This window comes from Bubalus kerabau, chromosome 4, assembly GCF_029407905.1.
Source record: "Bubalus kerabau isolate K-KA32 ecotype Philippines breed swamp buffalo chromosome 4, PCC_UOA_SB_1v2, whole genome shotgun sequence".
NCBI lineage: Eukaryota > Metazoa > Chordata > Mammalia > Artiodactyla > Bovidae > Bubalus > Bubalus kerabau.
In genome coordinates, this window is record NC_073627.1 from 41,439,774 (window position 1) to 41,455,951 (window position 16,178).

General features: G+C 39.6%; 1 protein-coding gene across 2 annotated transcripts in view; it reads right to left on the reverse strand.

The window, feature by feature from the left end:
• Nucleotides 1-16,178, reverse strand: part of RPA1 (replication protein A1) — a 48,629-nt gene that overhangs the window by 19,794 nt on the left and 12,657 nt on the right. For both annotated transcript variants that reach the window (XM_055576952.1, XM_055576950.1), the window contains exons 5-6: nt 8,533-8,621; nt 870-962 (exon numbers count right to left, since the gene is read on the reverse strand). In XM_055576952.1, the coding sequence (XP_055432927.1) occupies nt 870-962; nt 8,533-8,621 (182 nt within the window). The remainder of the gene's footprint in view (nt 1-869; nt 963-8,532; nt 8,622-16,178) is intronic.

Here is a 16,178-nt window from a genome sequence, read left to right on the forward strand (position 1 = left end):
TGACAGCTATATATAAATAGATCCACTTGTAAAAGGAGATGGCTAGAAGATAGCTATTACAAGGCAGATAAAAACATCAAAGACTAGTGGGGGAAAAGACATACCTCCTGAAAGTTTCACAGAAATGCTAGTGACGTCTTAACCCTGCTTTTTTTTTTTAGAACCTTAGCACTGAGGAATAGAAACTCATCATTGAGGGGAGGGGAAGGGAGGAAGTGTGTGTGAAGCTGTGACAGCAAAAAGAAACTCTGAAAATAAATTCCAACCAAATTCTACAAATCGTAATTTTCACTGGTGACATCCCACACGAAGAGGTTCCTAAAGGAGAGGCCAGAGAGTAAACAAAGTGATTCCATTATAGTCTCTCGGGACCTGCTGAAGAGAAAGTCAGAAAGAAGAAACTATTTCTCATCCATGAGACAGAAGCAAGACCTATGACCAACATAAATGATACTGTCTTCAAGCTAAGATAAATACTCCCAAGAGCCCCAAACAGGAAACCTGGAGCGAGACAAACCAAATGAGTAAGTGGATCCTAGAGAGTTAAAAGGTGAGAATTTAAAAGTTATGTAATTCACATAGTCAAGAGGATGTTAAGTGAGAAACTACCAGATAAATTATTAACGGAGAACAGTGTATCATTTTGATTTTTTTTTTAAAGTAAAGCATATTAAGTATCTTTAAAAGACTGTCTTTAATCATTTTTTTCAATCACACACTTTACAATGAAAATTGGAATTATTCTTTGCAAGAAGCAACTGTCATGTGCGGCATTGTGAAAACTCCCTTTAGTCCCAGATTAAATTTCAAACCATCACTCAAAAGCCTGCCGCACACAATCAGCACGCGTCCTTGGGTGGCAGCCTTACCCACTCCTGGGCTCCCATTCTGTTGCTGGGGCCTGCTGGTTGGTGGACTGGCTGCTGAGACAGGAGGAGGAACTACTGGCTGCTGTCCATGTCCTGATGATCAAAAGGGAAAGACCATTTTAGTGCCAATGATTTGGATTAAGAGATTTAAACTTAAGCAGAAGAAATATTCTGAGAAAGTGTAAATTTGTGATTTTTGTCAAAGACTCTCCTGGGTCAGAATTCATGCTGGGGCACTTGATTGCATGCAGCAAAAGAGCTGGGGGTTCACTTTTGTTTTCATTACCTAAAAGGTTGGCTCCATTTACCTTTCACCTGCTTATAATTGATGGCTTTCGGTTTTAATGAGGTTCTCCCCTAAAGCCTTGCCCATTTCTCCTGCGTGAACCTGAAGTAAAGTCACTGGGCTGAATCGGTGACATTACCACTATTTCCATAGCAACAAATCGATGTTATCAACAGAACTGTGTTCACGGCAGGATCTATCAGAAGAAAAAGCTGGGTGGTAACAAAAACCTAAAAGCAGTTCAATTGTCTCTGAAGTGCTCCTGCTTCAAAGGGAAAGAAGACATTCAGAAAGGATTCTACCCTTTCCCTTCCAAACAAAGCAACCTTATTTTGCAACTGACAGTTGGTGGAAAATAAGAGTTGAAAGCGCCTTAGGTGCCGTGAAGCCCTTGACCTGTCACAGCAGGAGAGATGAGGATGGAGTTCAGAAGCAGGCGTGTCAGGGAGATGGAGATTAAAAGGAAAAAGGAGGGGAAACAAACATGTCTCTCAAACAGGAAATAAAAAAGGCCATGCCATCAGAGTATTTATTTGGCCCTCATCCTTTCTACAAATGTTGATGAAACTGAAGAATGTTAAAATACGCTAATTAAAAAAAAAATTATGGAATTTGATGTGGCCTTTGTGAATGGCACTAAAAGCAGAAGTCAAACCTAATCTGGGCTGATCACCAAGAGTGCTTGCGGCACACAAGTGCAGCTCAAAACATTTCCTAGAGAGCCGTAAGAACAGACACGCGGCGAGCACCCCTAGATAGCTCCCTGCCTGCCACCTTGCCTCTGCTTCTTCCATCCCTGGGTTTGTTCCCTACTGGGTTTTCCGAGGCCTTAATGCAAATGGGCACACTGTGCACTGATTTTACTTCCTTCTGCTCATATTACTCCTAACTGGTACCACTAAATGAGAGTTAACTGTGCCATTAGAGTAAAACAAATTTAGCATCAAATTAAAAGGGTTAAACAGAACTCTTTAGTTCTTCCTATGGAGAGAATTGAGAGGCCTTATTTACATAGAAAAAAGAGCCAAGATTATCGACAATGAATTTCTGTGTCTGCTTTTCAGCTTTTCCATTACCTCTAAACTTCCAGTGTCACACGAGATTGCACGGGAGAACTGTTCTCCTTTGACAGTGTGTCTTATGAAGGAACATTCTGAAATTCTACAGTGAACTTGCCTTTAAATTAGTAGGGAAAAGATGAATTGCTCCACAAACAGTATTGAGTCCAAATAATTGGGAAAAAATTAATCTGCATTTTTACCTGCTTCGGGAAATTTTATTCAAATGAACCAAATAATTTAAACAGTTAAAGATGGAACCATGAAGATACACCAGCCCTTCTGTATTCCACCCTAGTCCCCTCCATGCTCCCACAGCCTCAAACACATCAACGCTCTCAAGTCCCTTCCTCACCACCATGCCTGCTTCTCCAAGCATCTTGCTAAATAGGACACAGTCACAGGATCTTGCCAATCTCTTATGTTAGTTTCTATCAAAATGTAACTAACTTTTATGCGTACTGTAGTAGAATGGTGGTTACCAGGGACTGGTGGGAGTGGGGAGTGATTGTTTAATGGGTACAGTGTTTCAGTTTGGGATGATGGAAGAGTTCTGGAGGTGGAGAGAAGTGGTGGCTGCACAAATGTGACTGGACTGAATGTCATTAATGATACACTTAAAAATGACTAAGATGTAGATTTTATGTTATGTGTATTTTACCAAAATTTTAAAAAAATGTAACTTATCTATTTACCTGTTGCGAGATCAGTATTTTAAAACATTTTAACACATGGGTTAAAATTAATGTTAAAATTTCTTTTTAGTAGTATATAATAGCATAGTTTTATAACCATTGGATTCTTAGAGTCAATGAACTTTAGTATATTTTAATAAGACTCCAATTAGGCCCTGTGATAGACAAGTTCATAATAGCTACAATTTTTTGAATGCTTACTTAATGTACCAGGTACAAGGTTAAGTGCATTATTCCACTTACTCTTAAGCCCTCTATATAAACAGTACTATTGTACCCAATTAACAGATGAGAAAAGTGGGTTTAAGTGGTCAAGTAACTTGCCCAGAGTCACACAGCTAGGAAGAGGCAGAACCCTGTCCTGAACCCAGGTCTGTATGACTAGATCCAATCAACTTCACTACCATCCAGTTAATTTTTAACCCTAAACAACCAATTCTGGCAGGCAGAAATATAATTATAAAGAACATCACTAATAACTACAATATCCAGTAGTTACAAAAAGCCACTAATAGTAAAATAACAGCTGAGAAAAATCAGACAACAGACAATAGAGTATACAGATTAACAAAAACCTCAGATTCTACCAGTAATTACTTTCTTAACAATAACCACAAAGAATATAAGGAAGAGTCAATCCAATAAATACAATTTCTTGTTGACAGAAAATAAACAGTCAGGCTGGAAAAAAATTCCAACTAGTATCTTTCAGTAATGAGTGACACTAATAACTAAGCAACATATTAAGAAATTTAAGTCTTAAGTAAGATAGTATGGTTAGAAACAGTGCAGGTATATAAGACTAATATACATACTGATTTAAAAAAATACATAATGGTAAATAGGGATATTTAAAACCATCCAACCCAATATTGAATGAAACATGAGCTGTGTTTGAATTTTACTTCTCATGCTTTAAAAATTCTCTAAGTATCTTCACTCTTTACTTAATGTGGTACTAGTACCATGAGACGATTTCAGTGCACCTTTTGGAATTCCTCTGCCTAATTCTGGACTGGGTCTCATGAGTTAATTTTACTGGTCACCTGACATGTTACAAGTCTGGGTTAGGTGCTGGGAGGATACAAATCTAACTTTAGTTCTCTACTCACTAATAATAGTCTCTCTGCTTTCCAATAAACAATTAGAAACCATTTCTGTGAAATACACCCATAAGGTAGTAGTCACTGTAACAAAGCTATTTCATGATGGCCCAAGTAACAATGTGTTATTGATCTAGTTACAATGAAATTCAATAGCAAATACTCTTGAGCAGCAAAATCTCTGCCTCATTCCTCTCCACTTTAACAGAGCCTAAAGAAAGAAGAGCCAGTGGGACTGAGCACTGGACAAAGGAGTGCTTCCCATACTTCTACGGTCCTCACCCCAAGTGGTGATTATCCTTCACCCCTTTCAACTCCATCTTTACCTCAAATACTCTGCCCCTGAAAGACAACATGTTCAAAGCAGCCAGTCAATTAAATACAACATAAAAAACATAAGAAATCTGGCCAAAGGTAGTAAGTTGGGCAAATCACCTCTCCCTCAAGCCTACAGCATCCAGAGATTTCATAGGGATGCTAAGTATTGCTTTGTCTTGGTTTGCCTTCCTAAAAGCTGGGAATAAGACAACCTACATGCTTGTTTCAAAAACACTTTACTATTGCAAAACAACTGTGATGTTCCTATTTAATATCTTGAAACTTTACCTGAATAGGCTGCAGCTTCCCTTTTCCAATGTAAATAACCAAATTAATACATTTGGTATAGGTAAAAACTAAAATCTAGAAGGCTCCACTTCTGAAAGAAGCATGGTGATGACCAAGTCCCAAGCCTTCCCTTCTCCTAAAAATCATACAGGGTGACAAGAAGAATGAATGCTCGTACCATAAACTAATATCCCATATACAGACTGCATCTTTAGTGAAGCTAGGAGAAAGAGACAAATTGCAAATTATGTGAAAGTGAAGCCCCAAACCCCACAAATAAAGACATCACAACTGTAAGAGAGAAGCAGCACGGATGATTCAAATACGAACAATAAAATCTCACCAGTACTAGAATAAAACACGGGTGACTGCCTTTATAACTCTGGCGTGGGGAAGATCTTTCCAACTACAGCTCAAAAATCCAAAGTCTTAAAAAACTGCAAAAGACAAGTTCATAAAAACAAAAGAAAACTGCTGCACAGCAAAAAAAACACCACAAGCAAAGTCTGAAAGACACTGTAACTTGTGTCAGAGACGAAGGACTAATTCTATTTTTTTTAAAGATCTCTTAAAAATTGAGAAGAAAAAGATAAACTCAAAAGAAAAATGGACAACACAACAGTTCACAGAGAATAAAAAGCCCTTAAACATTTAAAAGGATGCTCATGAATTGCTCACAATACAAATTAAACACTACACTGAGATCTGAGTTTTCATCTATCAGATTGATTTAAAAAAAAAATCAAAAGATTAACAACATACTCTGTTGGCACAGCTGTGAAGAAACATGTATTTTCACATATTGTTGGTAGGAATGCAAAATGATACTATCCTATGAAGGGAACACAAGCATATCTACCTACCACAAAGGCATTTATCCACGGATCCAACAATCTCACCTTTAACAATCAAAGCCCCTCTGCCCATATACCTGCATATGTATCAAGTTATCTGCTGCAGCACTGCCTTAATAGCCAGAGTATGGAAACACCCAAATGCCCATCAATAAAAGGCTGCTTAAACTATGGAATAGTCACACAACACAATATGCTATACTGTTAATAAATAAATAAGTAAAAAGGAGGAAGATCTTTAAGTATATATATGAAAATATCTCTAAGCTGAAATTAAAAAACAAAAAACAGGACTGAAAAAAGAGAGACAACATAGTGTACATACTTGTCTAGCTGTTCAGTGTTGTTTTTTTTTATAATCCTACCTTTGGTGTAAGCGAAGTGGATTATGAGTGAAAATACGTAATTTACGTACTTGGTTATATTTTCTTTTTTTTGGTTGTATTTTCATTAAGAAAACCCTTGAAGGACAAAAAGAAACCACTGAATTTGGTTACCTACAGAGGGCAGCAGTGAGTACGAACAAGACAAGAGGAGGCAGGGGCAGGAGTAAGATTTCTCTAAATACTTAATTTTAGAGTTTTGCCTTCTAAAAGATGTAATTGTATTATCTACTCAAAATTTAAAACAAAAATTAACGTTTATTTTTTAAAAAATGTCTATCTTAATATTTCAACTTTGAAAAGTATACAAGTTTTAATGGACACACACGTGAACACAAAGCAGAGAAACAGCTCTAAGATTTGAAATAAACTGCCCCTGGATAGGAGCCAGAGGACAAAGAACAGCTGGGGAGGGAAATGCTTTTTTGGTTTTGCTTCAAAGAACACACTCGCAAAACTATTTGACTTTTAAAACTATGTACAGGACATGACAGAATAACAGAGACCAAGATGACCCTCCCACCAAAAATAACCAAAAAGAAGGCAAAGTATTTATGAGACAAATGATTCTCAGGATACTGGACATTAAGCGACAAAGGACAGTAATTCTGAGACAGGAAACAAACAAGGTGAGTGTGACTGCAGATTACTGGAAGCCCCGAGGGTTTCCAGGCTGTGACACAGCAAGTGGGCATGGAGGAGCCGAGTTAAGGAGATGGAATTGAGCATGTGGGGAATCAAGACATGGAGGGTTCTCAGGACAAAGTACCGAGAAGAGAGCTGCATGGAGAAAGACCTCCAGAGACGATGGAAGGTTCCCCTCGAGCAGTCGGCAGAGTACTGGTTGGCTGATCTGTGTGTGGAAACTATCGGAAGCCAGGGAAAGAAAGAACCATCTGAGAAGACCTCAGGGATCAGTGTACAGTGCTTACAACAAGCTAGAAATAGCACCTGTACCTAACAGGCAGAATGGAAAACTTCATATTCATGGGGCATAGAGTAGGATACGCTAACGGGTTTTGCTTCTGTACTATGAATAACCAGACCCAGAATAAATGCCACTCTCTGATTCCATCTAACAGATTTTAAAAGCAACATCCCAAAAGATAAAACTGTTTCCAAATAATTTAACTGTATCCCTGAAAAAAATTCAAGAATACAAGTTTCCAGCACCCAACAGGGTATGAATCACAATGCCTGAATTCACTCCAAGATTACCAGGCACACAAAGCAGAAAAATATTCTTGATAATATGGAAAAAAAAATTAACTGATTAAAAGAGACCAAGAACCAATACTGATGCTATTAAAAAGCAGAGACATCATTTTGCCAACAAAGGTCTGTATAGTCAAAGCTATGGTTTTTCCAGTAGTCATGCACACATGTGAGTCGGACCATAAAGAAGGCTGAGAGTCAAAGAATTGATGCTTTCGAACTGTGGTGCTAGAGAGGATTCTTGAGAGTCCCTTGGATAGCAAGGAGATCAAACCAGTCAATCCTAAAGGAAATCAACCCCTTCCAATATTCACTGGAAGGACTGATGCTGAAGCTCCAAAACTTTGGCTACTTGATGCAAAGAGCCAACTCATTGGAAAAGAGCCTGAAGCTGGGAAAGATTGAAGGCAGGAGGAGAAGGGGATGACCAAGGATGAGATGATTGGATGGCATCACCGATTCAATGGACATGAGTTTGAGCAAACTCCCAGAGATAGTGAAGGACAGGGAAGCCTGTCATGGGTCACAAAGAGTCAGATACAACTGAGCGATTGACCAACAACAAAGTAAGTGAACTGTTTCTCTGAGTTCTGGAAGCCACTGTAGCAAATTAATATAACTGAGGATTTCCCTAGTGGCTCAGTGGTAAAGAATCTGCCTGCCAATACAGGAGACACGGGTTCAATCCCTGATCAAGGAAGATCCCACATGCTGCGGAGCAATCAAGCCCGTGTGCTGCAACTGCTGAGCTGATGCACCGCAACTACCGAAGCCCACAAGCCCCAGAGCCTGTGCTCCACGACAAGAGAAGCCACTGCAAAGAGAAGCCCAAGCACCACAACCAGAGAGTAGCCTCCGCTAGCTGCAGTCAAAGAAAACCCACGCACAGCAATGAAGACCTAGCCATGCCAAAAATTAACAAATAAAACTTAAAAATTAATCTAATTAAATCAGAAGAGGGAATTGGAGGAATCTACAATTTACAGCCAGCTGGTCAGAAGCACAGGTAACAAGCAGGACTTTCGACTGTAGGGAGCAGTGTTGGGGGTTGGGGTGGGGGTGGGAATAAGGCAGTCTGGTGGGCCTGAGCCCTTACCCTGGGAGATCTGATGCTAACTCCAGATATCCAGTGTCAGAACTAAACTGAATTGTAGGAGACCCAGCTGATGGCCATAGAGAACTGGAGAATGGCTTATTAGAGAGGAAAAAACCCACACACCTGGTCACAGCCAGAAATATGTATGATTGTTGCGTGCAGAGAAAAACAGAGTAGAGGTTTTCCTTTACAGAGTCCTACCATCATTTTTTCAGTATTAAAAAAAAAATCTGAAAGAGTAACCTGTTACTCTTTCCTAGAGTAAGACCCCCCATAGAGGAACAAATGAAACTATAGCAAAAGGAAGCATTCCAGATCTATTAAGAGGTATTCAGCTGAGTGCTACAACCTATAAAAAACATTTTACCTTCATTATAAGGCATTGGGTTGCCAATCTTTGATCCAACTGCTTCAGCTGATTTCAAAACTTCTAACTCCATCAAAATAACCACTCTCCTACAAAGGCAAAGGAATAGAAACACGTTAGAAAAAATAAATTCAGAGGCCCTTAAAATGACAAGCTACTTTAAAAGCTTTCCCCCAATAATCACGGTGATAAAAACTATTTCCCTTTGTCAACTGTTTTCCATTACTGAATAACTTGAGAAGTATATGATATCAATTCTTACATAAATATTTCCCTTAATCTTTCACTGCATCATTATCAAGGCCTTTTATGATTGCAGGGTTCTCATTTCCCATCTAGTTCCTTAATTAAAATGCAGTGTCCTTACTACATACCGTATCTCAAGGAGCAAATGACATGATATGAATTTAGATTACTAAACCCGACAATATGTGGCACAACAAGAGATGATCTGTTTTTAGAAACATATACTTATCTGAAAAATTGCCCTTTCCCTGTGAAAACCAATATGACTATAGATTTTTTTTTTTACTCTTTTTTAAGGTGTTTTTTTAGTACTTTAAAGTCTTTGTTGAATTTGTTACAATGTCACATGTTTTTTGTTTTGGTTCTTTGGCCACAAGCCATGTGGGATCTCGATTCCCCAACCAGGTGTTGAACCTGTACGCCCTGCACTGGAAGGCGAAGTCTTAACCACTGGACCACCAGGGAAGTCCCCAGAGATATTTTTCATGTGATTACAATTAATTAAGAACTTACAGTTCTTTGTCCATCTTTCATTCTGATTAAAACCTCTCGGTAACTTCTCAAGGACCAACGACCACAAGTTAGAAACCTTTCCACATAGCCGATGAGGCTCGGCCAGCTCTGCTTCGTGCCTCTCTCTCCAGCTGATCTTGCTTTCCTGGCACCCTGCCCTCCACCATCTGTCTCCTCCTAGCTCCTGGTGTGTATCATGCTCTCTCCTGCCACAGGGCTCTGTACGTGCCTCTTTCTGATTGTGAGGGTCTCTCATTCTGCTTCATCTAATATTCATTTCAAACATCAGGTCTTCAAGAGAGACCTCTTTAATCTTTGCTTTAGATCAGTCTTCGGCTGTACTCTTTTCTACAGCCATCATTTCCTTCCTCCAGATCACATCTCTCAGGTTTAATTAATACAGGCTGACAGATAATGATTAATACCTGGGTTAACTGAATGTTCATTATTATTTACTCACATATATATTTTAGTTGTATATTCATTATTGATTATCTACTCCTCCTACTAACCTGCCCTTTCAGTCATGGCAGGCATCCTCCAGGGTTCACCTCAGCAACTGGTCCACAGTGGTTCTCAATATGTGCCTGAACAGGAATGCCATGATCATGTTCGTGTTTTTAAATTTTTAAAAATTTAATTGTATTTATTTATTTTTTGGCTGTGCTGAGTCTTCATTGCTGCTCGGGCTTTTCTCTAGTTGTGGTAGTGGTGGTGGTTGGCAGTTTAGTTGCTAAGTTGTGTCCAACTCTTGCAACCCCATGGACTGTAGCCCGCCAGGCTCCTCCTCGTGGGATTCTCCAGGGAAGAACACTGGAGTGGGTTGCCACTGCCTTCTCCTATGTTCGTATTTTAAAAAGAACTGCAGTTTGAAAGACTCTGAGGGGAACACAACTGGAGGCAGGGAGAAAAACAGAAGAACTGACGGGGCCAGAATTAGCACAGTCTCGATGGACATTAAAAAGATTAGATGGGGAATGTCCCTGACAGGCTAGTGGTTAGGACTCCATGCGTCCACTGCAGGGAGCACAGGTTCAATCCCTGGTCATAGAACTAAGATCCCACATGCTATACAGTACAGCAAAAAAAAAAAAAGGTAGTCAGTCTGGAGCAGTAGTTAAACAACAGCAAACCCAAACTCATTGTGATGTATTCTTTAAATGATCTGCTGTATTTTGGATTTTCACATATAATTCATCAGTTTGTGCAACCTTTAGCAGGTTTTCATATCAAGGATATATTATTTCAATAAAATAAGCTTGAAACTATCTGTTCCTGAATATCACATACAGATTCGCTATTTAAAAACTCTGATAGGTATTTAGTGGTGGATATTTAACTACCTTCCAAAATTATCCAAATTACTCCAGAACACAGAAAAAAACAGAAGTCTTATTAATCATTTGGTATTATCCCAATACCAAAACCTAAAAAAAAAAACCACTAACTTTATTTTGTAATATACATACAATCCTAAATAAAATATTAGTAAGATAAATCCAGCAGCACATGAAAAGAATACACATAATACCAACTTGGAGAAAACACAGATGACAAGGACACATTACAACTTTATACAGATATAATCAGCAAAACTGAGACTGTGGGAAACAGTGCATGAGGATAAAGGACAAATGACCTGGTTTCTTCAACAAATAAACACTCAGGGAAGAAAAAGAGATGGAGGAGGAACCTATACTCATAGAGACTTAAAAGAACTACCAACCGACTGCAGTGTGCGCTTCCCTTTGGATCCTGATACAGATAAATTATTCACACACACACACACACACGAATACTTGCACACTTAACAGTGACAGAATATTTAGGCACTAAAATAAGAGTTTTTAAAAAAGAACTACTACCTTTCAAAAATATATACTAGGGACTTCCCAGCCACAAAGGACCACATATTACAAGATTTCATTTCTGTGAAATGTTCAAAATAAGCAAATCCTACAGAGACAGAAAGTAGATTCACGGTTGTCTAGGGTTGGGAGGATGGGGTGTTTGGGGGTGATAGCTAAAGGGTGCAGGGTTTATTTGGTGGGTAACAAAATATTCTAAAATTAATTGTGGTAATGGCTGGACATCTCTGAGTATAACAAAAACTATTTTACACTTTAAATAGATGAATTGTGTGGTATATGAATTATATCTCAAGAAGATGTCACAAAAAAGGAAGAGAAAAAGAAAGAGAAAGACCAACTCTGACACAAACACAGGACTAGACAAACAGATAGATGGAAAAGATGGTAAACAGAACAGAGCCAGATAAATGGAATACTAGCCTCTATCTACTTTTGTCACCAACCACCAATTCTCCACATAGCTATCAAAATCATCTCTTGGATACTTCAAAATATTTAAATCAGTTCAGTTTAGTTGCTCAATCGCGTCTGACTCTTTGCGACCCCTTGAATCATAGCACACCAGGCCTCCCTGTCCATCACCAACTCCCGGAGTCCACCCAAACTCATGTCCATCGAGTCGGTGATGCCATCCAGCCATCTCATCCTCTGTCATCCCCTTCTCTTCCTGCCCCCAATCCCTCCCAGCATCTGGGTCTTTTCCAATGAGTCAACTCTTCGCATGAGGTGGCCAAAGGACTGGAGTTTCAGCTTTAGCATCATTCCTTCCAAAGAACACCCAGGACTGATCTCCTTTAGAATGGACTATCAGATCACACCAATATTCTGCCGCTCAAAAGTCTATAGCTTCCCATCATACTCAGAATAAGCTCCTTACCGTAGACCTCCCATGATATGCACCATCCATTTGGGAAAAACTAAGCTAAATTCTTTCTTTATATCCCAAATAAAAGTAAACCTCATATTAGATCACTATGTTGTACACCTGAAACTAATACTATAGATCAACTATACTTCAATAATAACAAAACCCCAAGCCTTAAATAACTTAAAATAAGCCAAGTGCCTTTAAAACTAAAAAGCAGAAACTAAAATCTTAGATGAACTGACGTCTACTTAAAAAAATTCACCAGAAGTGTCTGAAGCAAAGAAATGCTTTTATAACCCAGTCAGGAAGCTTCCTAAGCAAAATTCAAAAGCCATAAAGAAAAAAATGGACAAAACTAACTATATTTAAAAAAACTTATCAACTCCTTATCATAAGACAGCATAAACAGACTATGATAAAGTGAGATAAAAGAATTAGTTGATATCCCTCATTCATAAAAAGCTTCCCCCTACCCTACCCTCAGCACACACATAAAAGACAAAGTATATAATCAAATGCTATTCAGAGAAGAACTACAAATATCAATAAATATATGAAAAGATACTTGACCTCACAAACAGGAGAATTTATTATATTTTAAATTAAAATGATTAGCAATTATTTTTTAAAAATCTGTAATACCTAGTATAATATGCCAACAAGGTTAAGGGGAAATGGTTATTTTTTTGCCCTAAAAAACAGGTTTGCCCTAAAAAACAGGTTTGTTGAAATATAACTCATATACCATAAAATTCACCCTTTAAAAGTATAATTCAGGGGTGGGAAGTGGGAGGGAGGGTCAAGAGGGAGGGGACATATGTATACCTATGGCTGATTCATGTTGATATATGGCAGAAACCAACACAATTCAATTCAGTCACTCAGTCCTGTCTGACTCTTTGCGACCCCATGAATTGCAGCATGCCAGGCCTCTGTGTCCATCACCAACTCCCAGAGTTTACCCAAACTCATGTCCACTGAGTTGGTGATGCTATCCAAACATCTCATCCTCTGTCATCCCCTTCTCCTCCCACCTTCAATTTTTCCCACCATTAGGGTCTTTTCAAACGAGTCAGCGCTTTGCATCAGGTGGCCAAAGTACTGGAGTTTCAGCTTCAGCATCAGTCCTTCCAATGAACATTCAGGACTGATTAGGATGGACTGGTTGGATCTCCTTGCAGTCCAAGGGACTCTCAAGAATCTTCTCCAACACCACAGTTCAAAAGTTCTCCAACACCACAGTTCAAAAGTATCAATTTTTCAGCGCTCAGCTTTCTTATAGTTCAACTCTCACATCCATACATGTCTACTGGAAAAATCATAGCCTTGAGTAGATGGACCTTTGTTGGCAAAGTAATGTCTCTGCTTTCTAATATGCTGTCTAGGTTGGTCATAACTTTGCTTCCAAGGAGTAGATCAGATCAGATCAGTCGCTCAGTCGTGTCCGACTCTTTGTGACCCCATGAATCGCAGCACGCCAGGCCTCCCTGTCCATCACCAACTCCCGGAGTTCACTCAAACTCACTTCCATCGAGTCAGTGATGCCATCCAGCCATCTCATCCTCTGTCGTCCCCTTCTCCTCTTGCCCCCAATCCCGCCCAGCATCAGAGTCTTTTCCAATGAGTCAACTCTTCACATGAGGTGGCCAAAGGACTGGAGTTTCAGCTTTAGCATCATTCCTTCCAAAGAAATCCCAGGGCTGATCTCCTTCAGAATGGACTGGTTGGATCTCCTTGCAGTCCAAGGGACTCTCAAGAGTTTTCTCCAACACCACAGTTCAAAAGCATCAATTCTTCGGCGCTCAGCCTTCTTCACATTCCAACTCTCACATCCATACATGACCACAGAAAAAACCATAGCCTTGACTAGACGGACCTTTGTTGGCAAAGTAATGTCTCTACTTTTGAAAATGCTATCTAGGTTGGTCATAACTTTTCTTCCAAGGAGTAAGCACCTTTTAATTTCATGGCTACAGCCAACATCCGCAGTGATTTTGGAGCCCAGAAAAATAAAGTCTGTCACTGTTTCCACTGCTTCCCCATCTATTTCCGATGAAGTGGTGGGACCGGATGCCATGATCTTTGTTTTCTGAATGTTGAGCTTGAAGCCAACTTTTTCACTCTCCACTTTCACTTTCATCAAGAGGCTTTTTAGTTCCTCGTCATTCTGCCATAAGGGTGGTGTCATCTGCATATCTGAGGTTACTGACATTTCTCCCAGCAATCTTGATTCCAGCTTGTGTTTCTTCCAGTTCAGCGTTTCTCATGATGTACTCTGCATATAAGTTAAATAAACAGGGTGACAATATACAGCCTTGACGAACTGCTTTTCCTATTTGGAACCAGTCTGTTGTTCCATGTCCAGTGCTAACTGTTGCTTCCTGACCTGCATACACATCTCTCAAGAGGCAGATCAGGTGGTCTGGTATTCCCTTCTTTTCAGAATTTTCCACAGTTTGTGGTGATCCACACAGTCAAAGGCTTTGGCATAGTCAATAAAGCAGAAATAGATGCTTTTCTGGAACTCTCTTGCTTTTTCCATGATCCAGCAGATGTTGGTAATTTGATCTCTGGTTCCTCTGCCTTTTCTAAAACCAGCTTGAACATCAGGAAGTTCACGGTTCACATATTGCTGAAGCCTGGCTTGGAGAATTTTGAGCATTACTTTACTAGTGTGTGAGATGAGTGCAATTGTGCGGTAGTTTGAGCATTCTTTGGCATTGCCTTTCTTTGGGATTGGAAAGAAAACTGACCTTTTCCAGTCCTGTGGCCACTGCTGAGTTTTCCACATTTGCTGGCATATTGAGTGCAGCACTTTCACAGCATCATCTTTCAGGATTTGGAATAGCTCAACTAGAATTCCATCACCTCCACTAGCTTTGTTCGTTGTGATGCTTTCTAAGGCCCTCTTGACTTCACATTCCAGGATGTCTGGCTCTAGGTCAGTGATCATACCATCGTGATTATCTGGGTCGTGAAGATCTTTTTTGTACCGTTCTTCTGTGTATTCTTGTCATCTCTTCTTAATATCTTCTGCTTCTGTTAGGTCCATACCATTTCTGTCCTATATCGAGCCCATCTTTGCATGAAATGTTCCTTTGGTATCTCTGATTTTCTTGAAGAGATCCCTAGTCTTTCCCATTCTGTTGTTTTCCTCTATTTCTTTGCATTGATCGCTGAAGAAGGCTTTCTCATCTCTTCTTGCTATTCTTGAGTAAGCGTCTTTTAATTTCATGGCTGCAGTCACCACCTGTAGTGATTTTGGAGCCCCCCAAAATAAAGTCTGTCACTGTTTCCCCATCTATTTGCCATGAAGTGATAGGGCCGGATGCCACGATCTTAGTTTTCTGAATGTTGAGCTTTAAGCCAACTTTTTCACTCTCCTCTTTCACTTTCATCAGGAGGCTCTTTACTTCTTCACTTCCTGCCATAAGGGTGGTGTCATCTGCATATCTGAGGTTATTGATATTTCTCCCAGCAATCTTGATTCCAGCTTGTGCTTCATCCAGCCTAGCGTTTCTCAGGATGTACTCCCCATATAAGTTAAATAAGCAGGGTGACAATATACAGCCTTGGTGTACTTCTTTTCCTATTTGGAACCAATCTGTTGTTCCATGTCCAGTGCTAACTGTTGCTTCTTCACCTGCATACAGATTTCTCAGGAGGCAGGTCAGGTGGTCTGGTATTCCCTTCTCTTTCAGAATTTTCCAGTTTGTGGTGATCCACACAGTCAAAGGCTTTGGCATAGTCAATAAAACAGAAATAGATGTTTTTCTGGAACTCTCTTGCTTTTTCCATGATCCAACAGATGTTGGCAATTTGATCTCTGGTTCCTCTGCCTTTTCTAAAACCAGCTTGAACATCTGGAAGTTCATGGTTCATGTATTGTTGAAGCCTGGCTTGGAGAATTTTGAGCATTACTTTGCTAGCATGTGAGATGAATGCAATTGTGTGGTGGTTTGAGCATTCTTTGGCATTGCCTTTCTTAGGGATTGGAAAGAAAACTGACCTTTTCCAGTCCTGTGGCCACGGCTGAGTTTTCCAAATTTGCTGGCATACTGAGTGCAGCACTTTAACAGCATCATTGTTTAGAATTTCAAAGAGCTCAACTAGAATTACATCACCTCCACTAGCTTTGTTCGTAATGA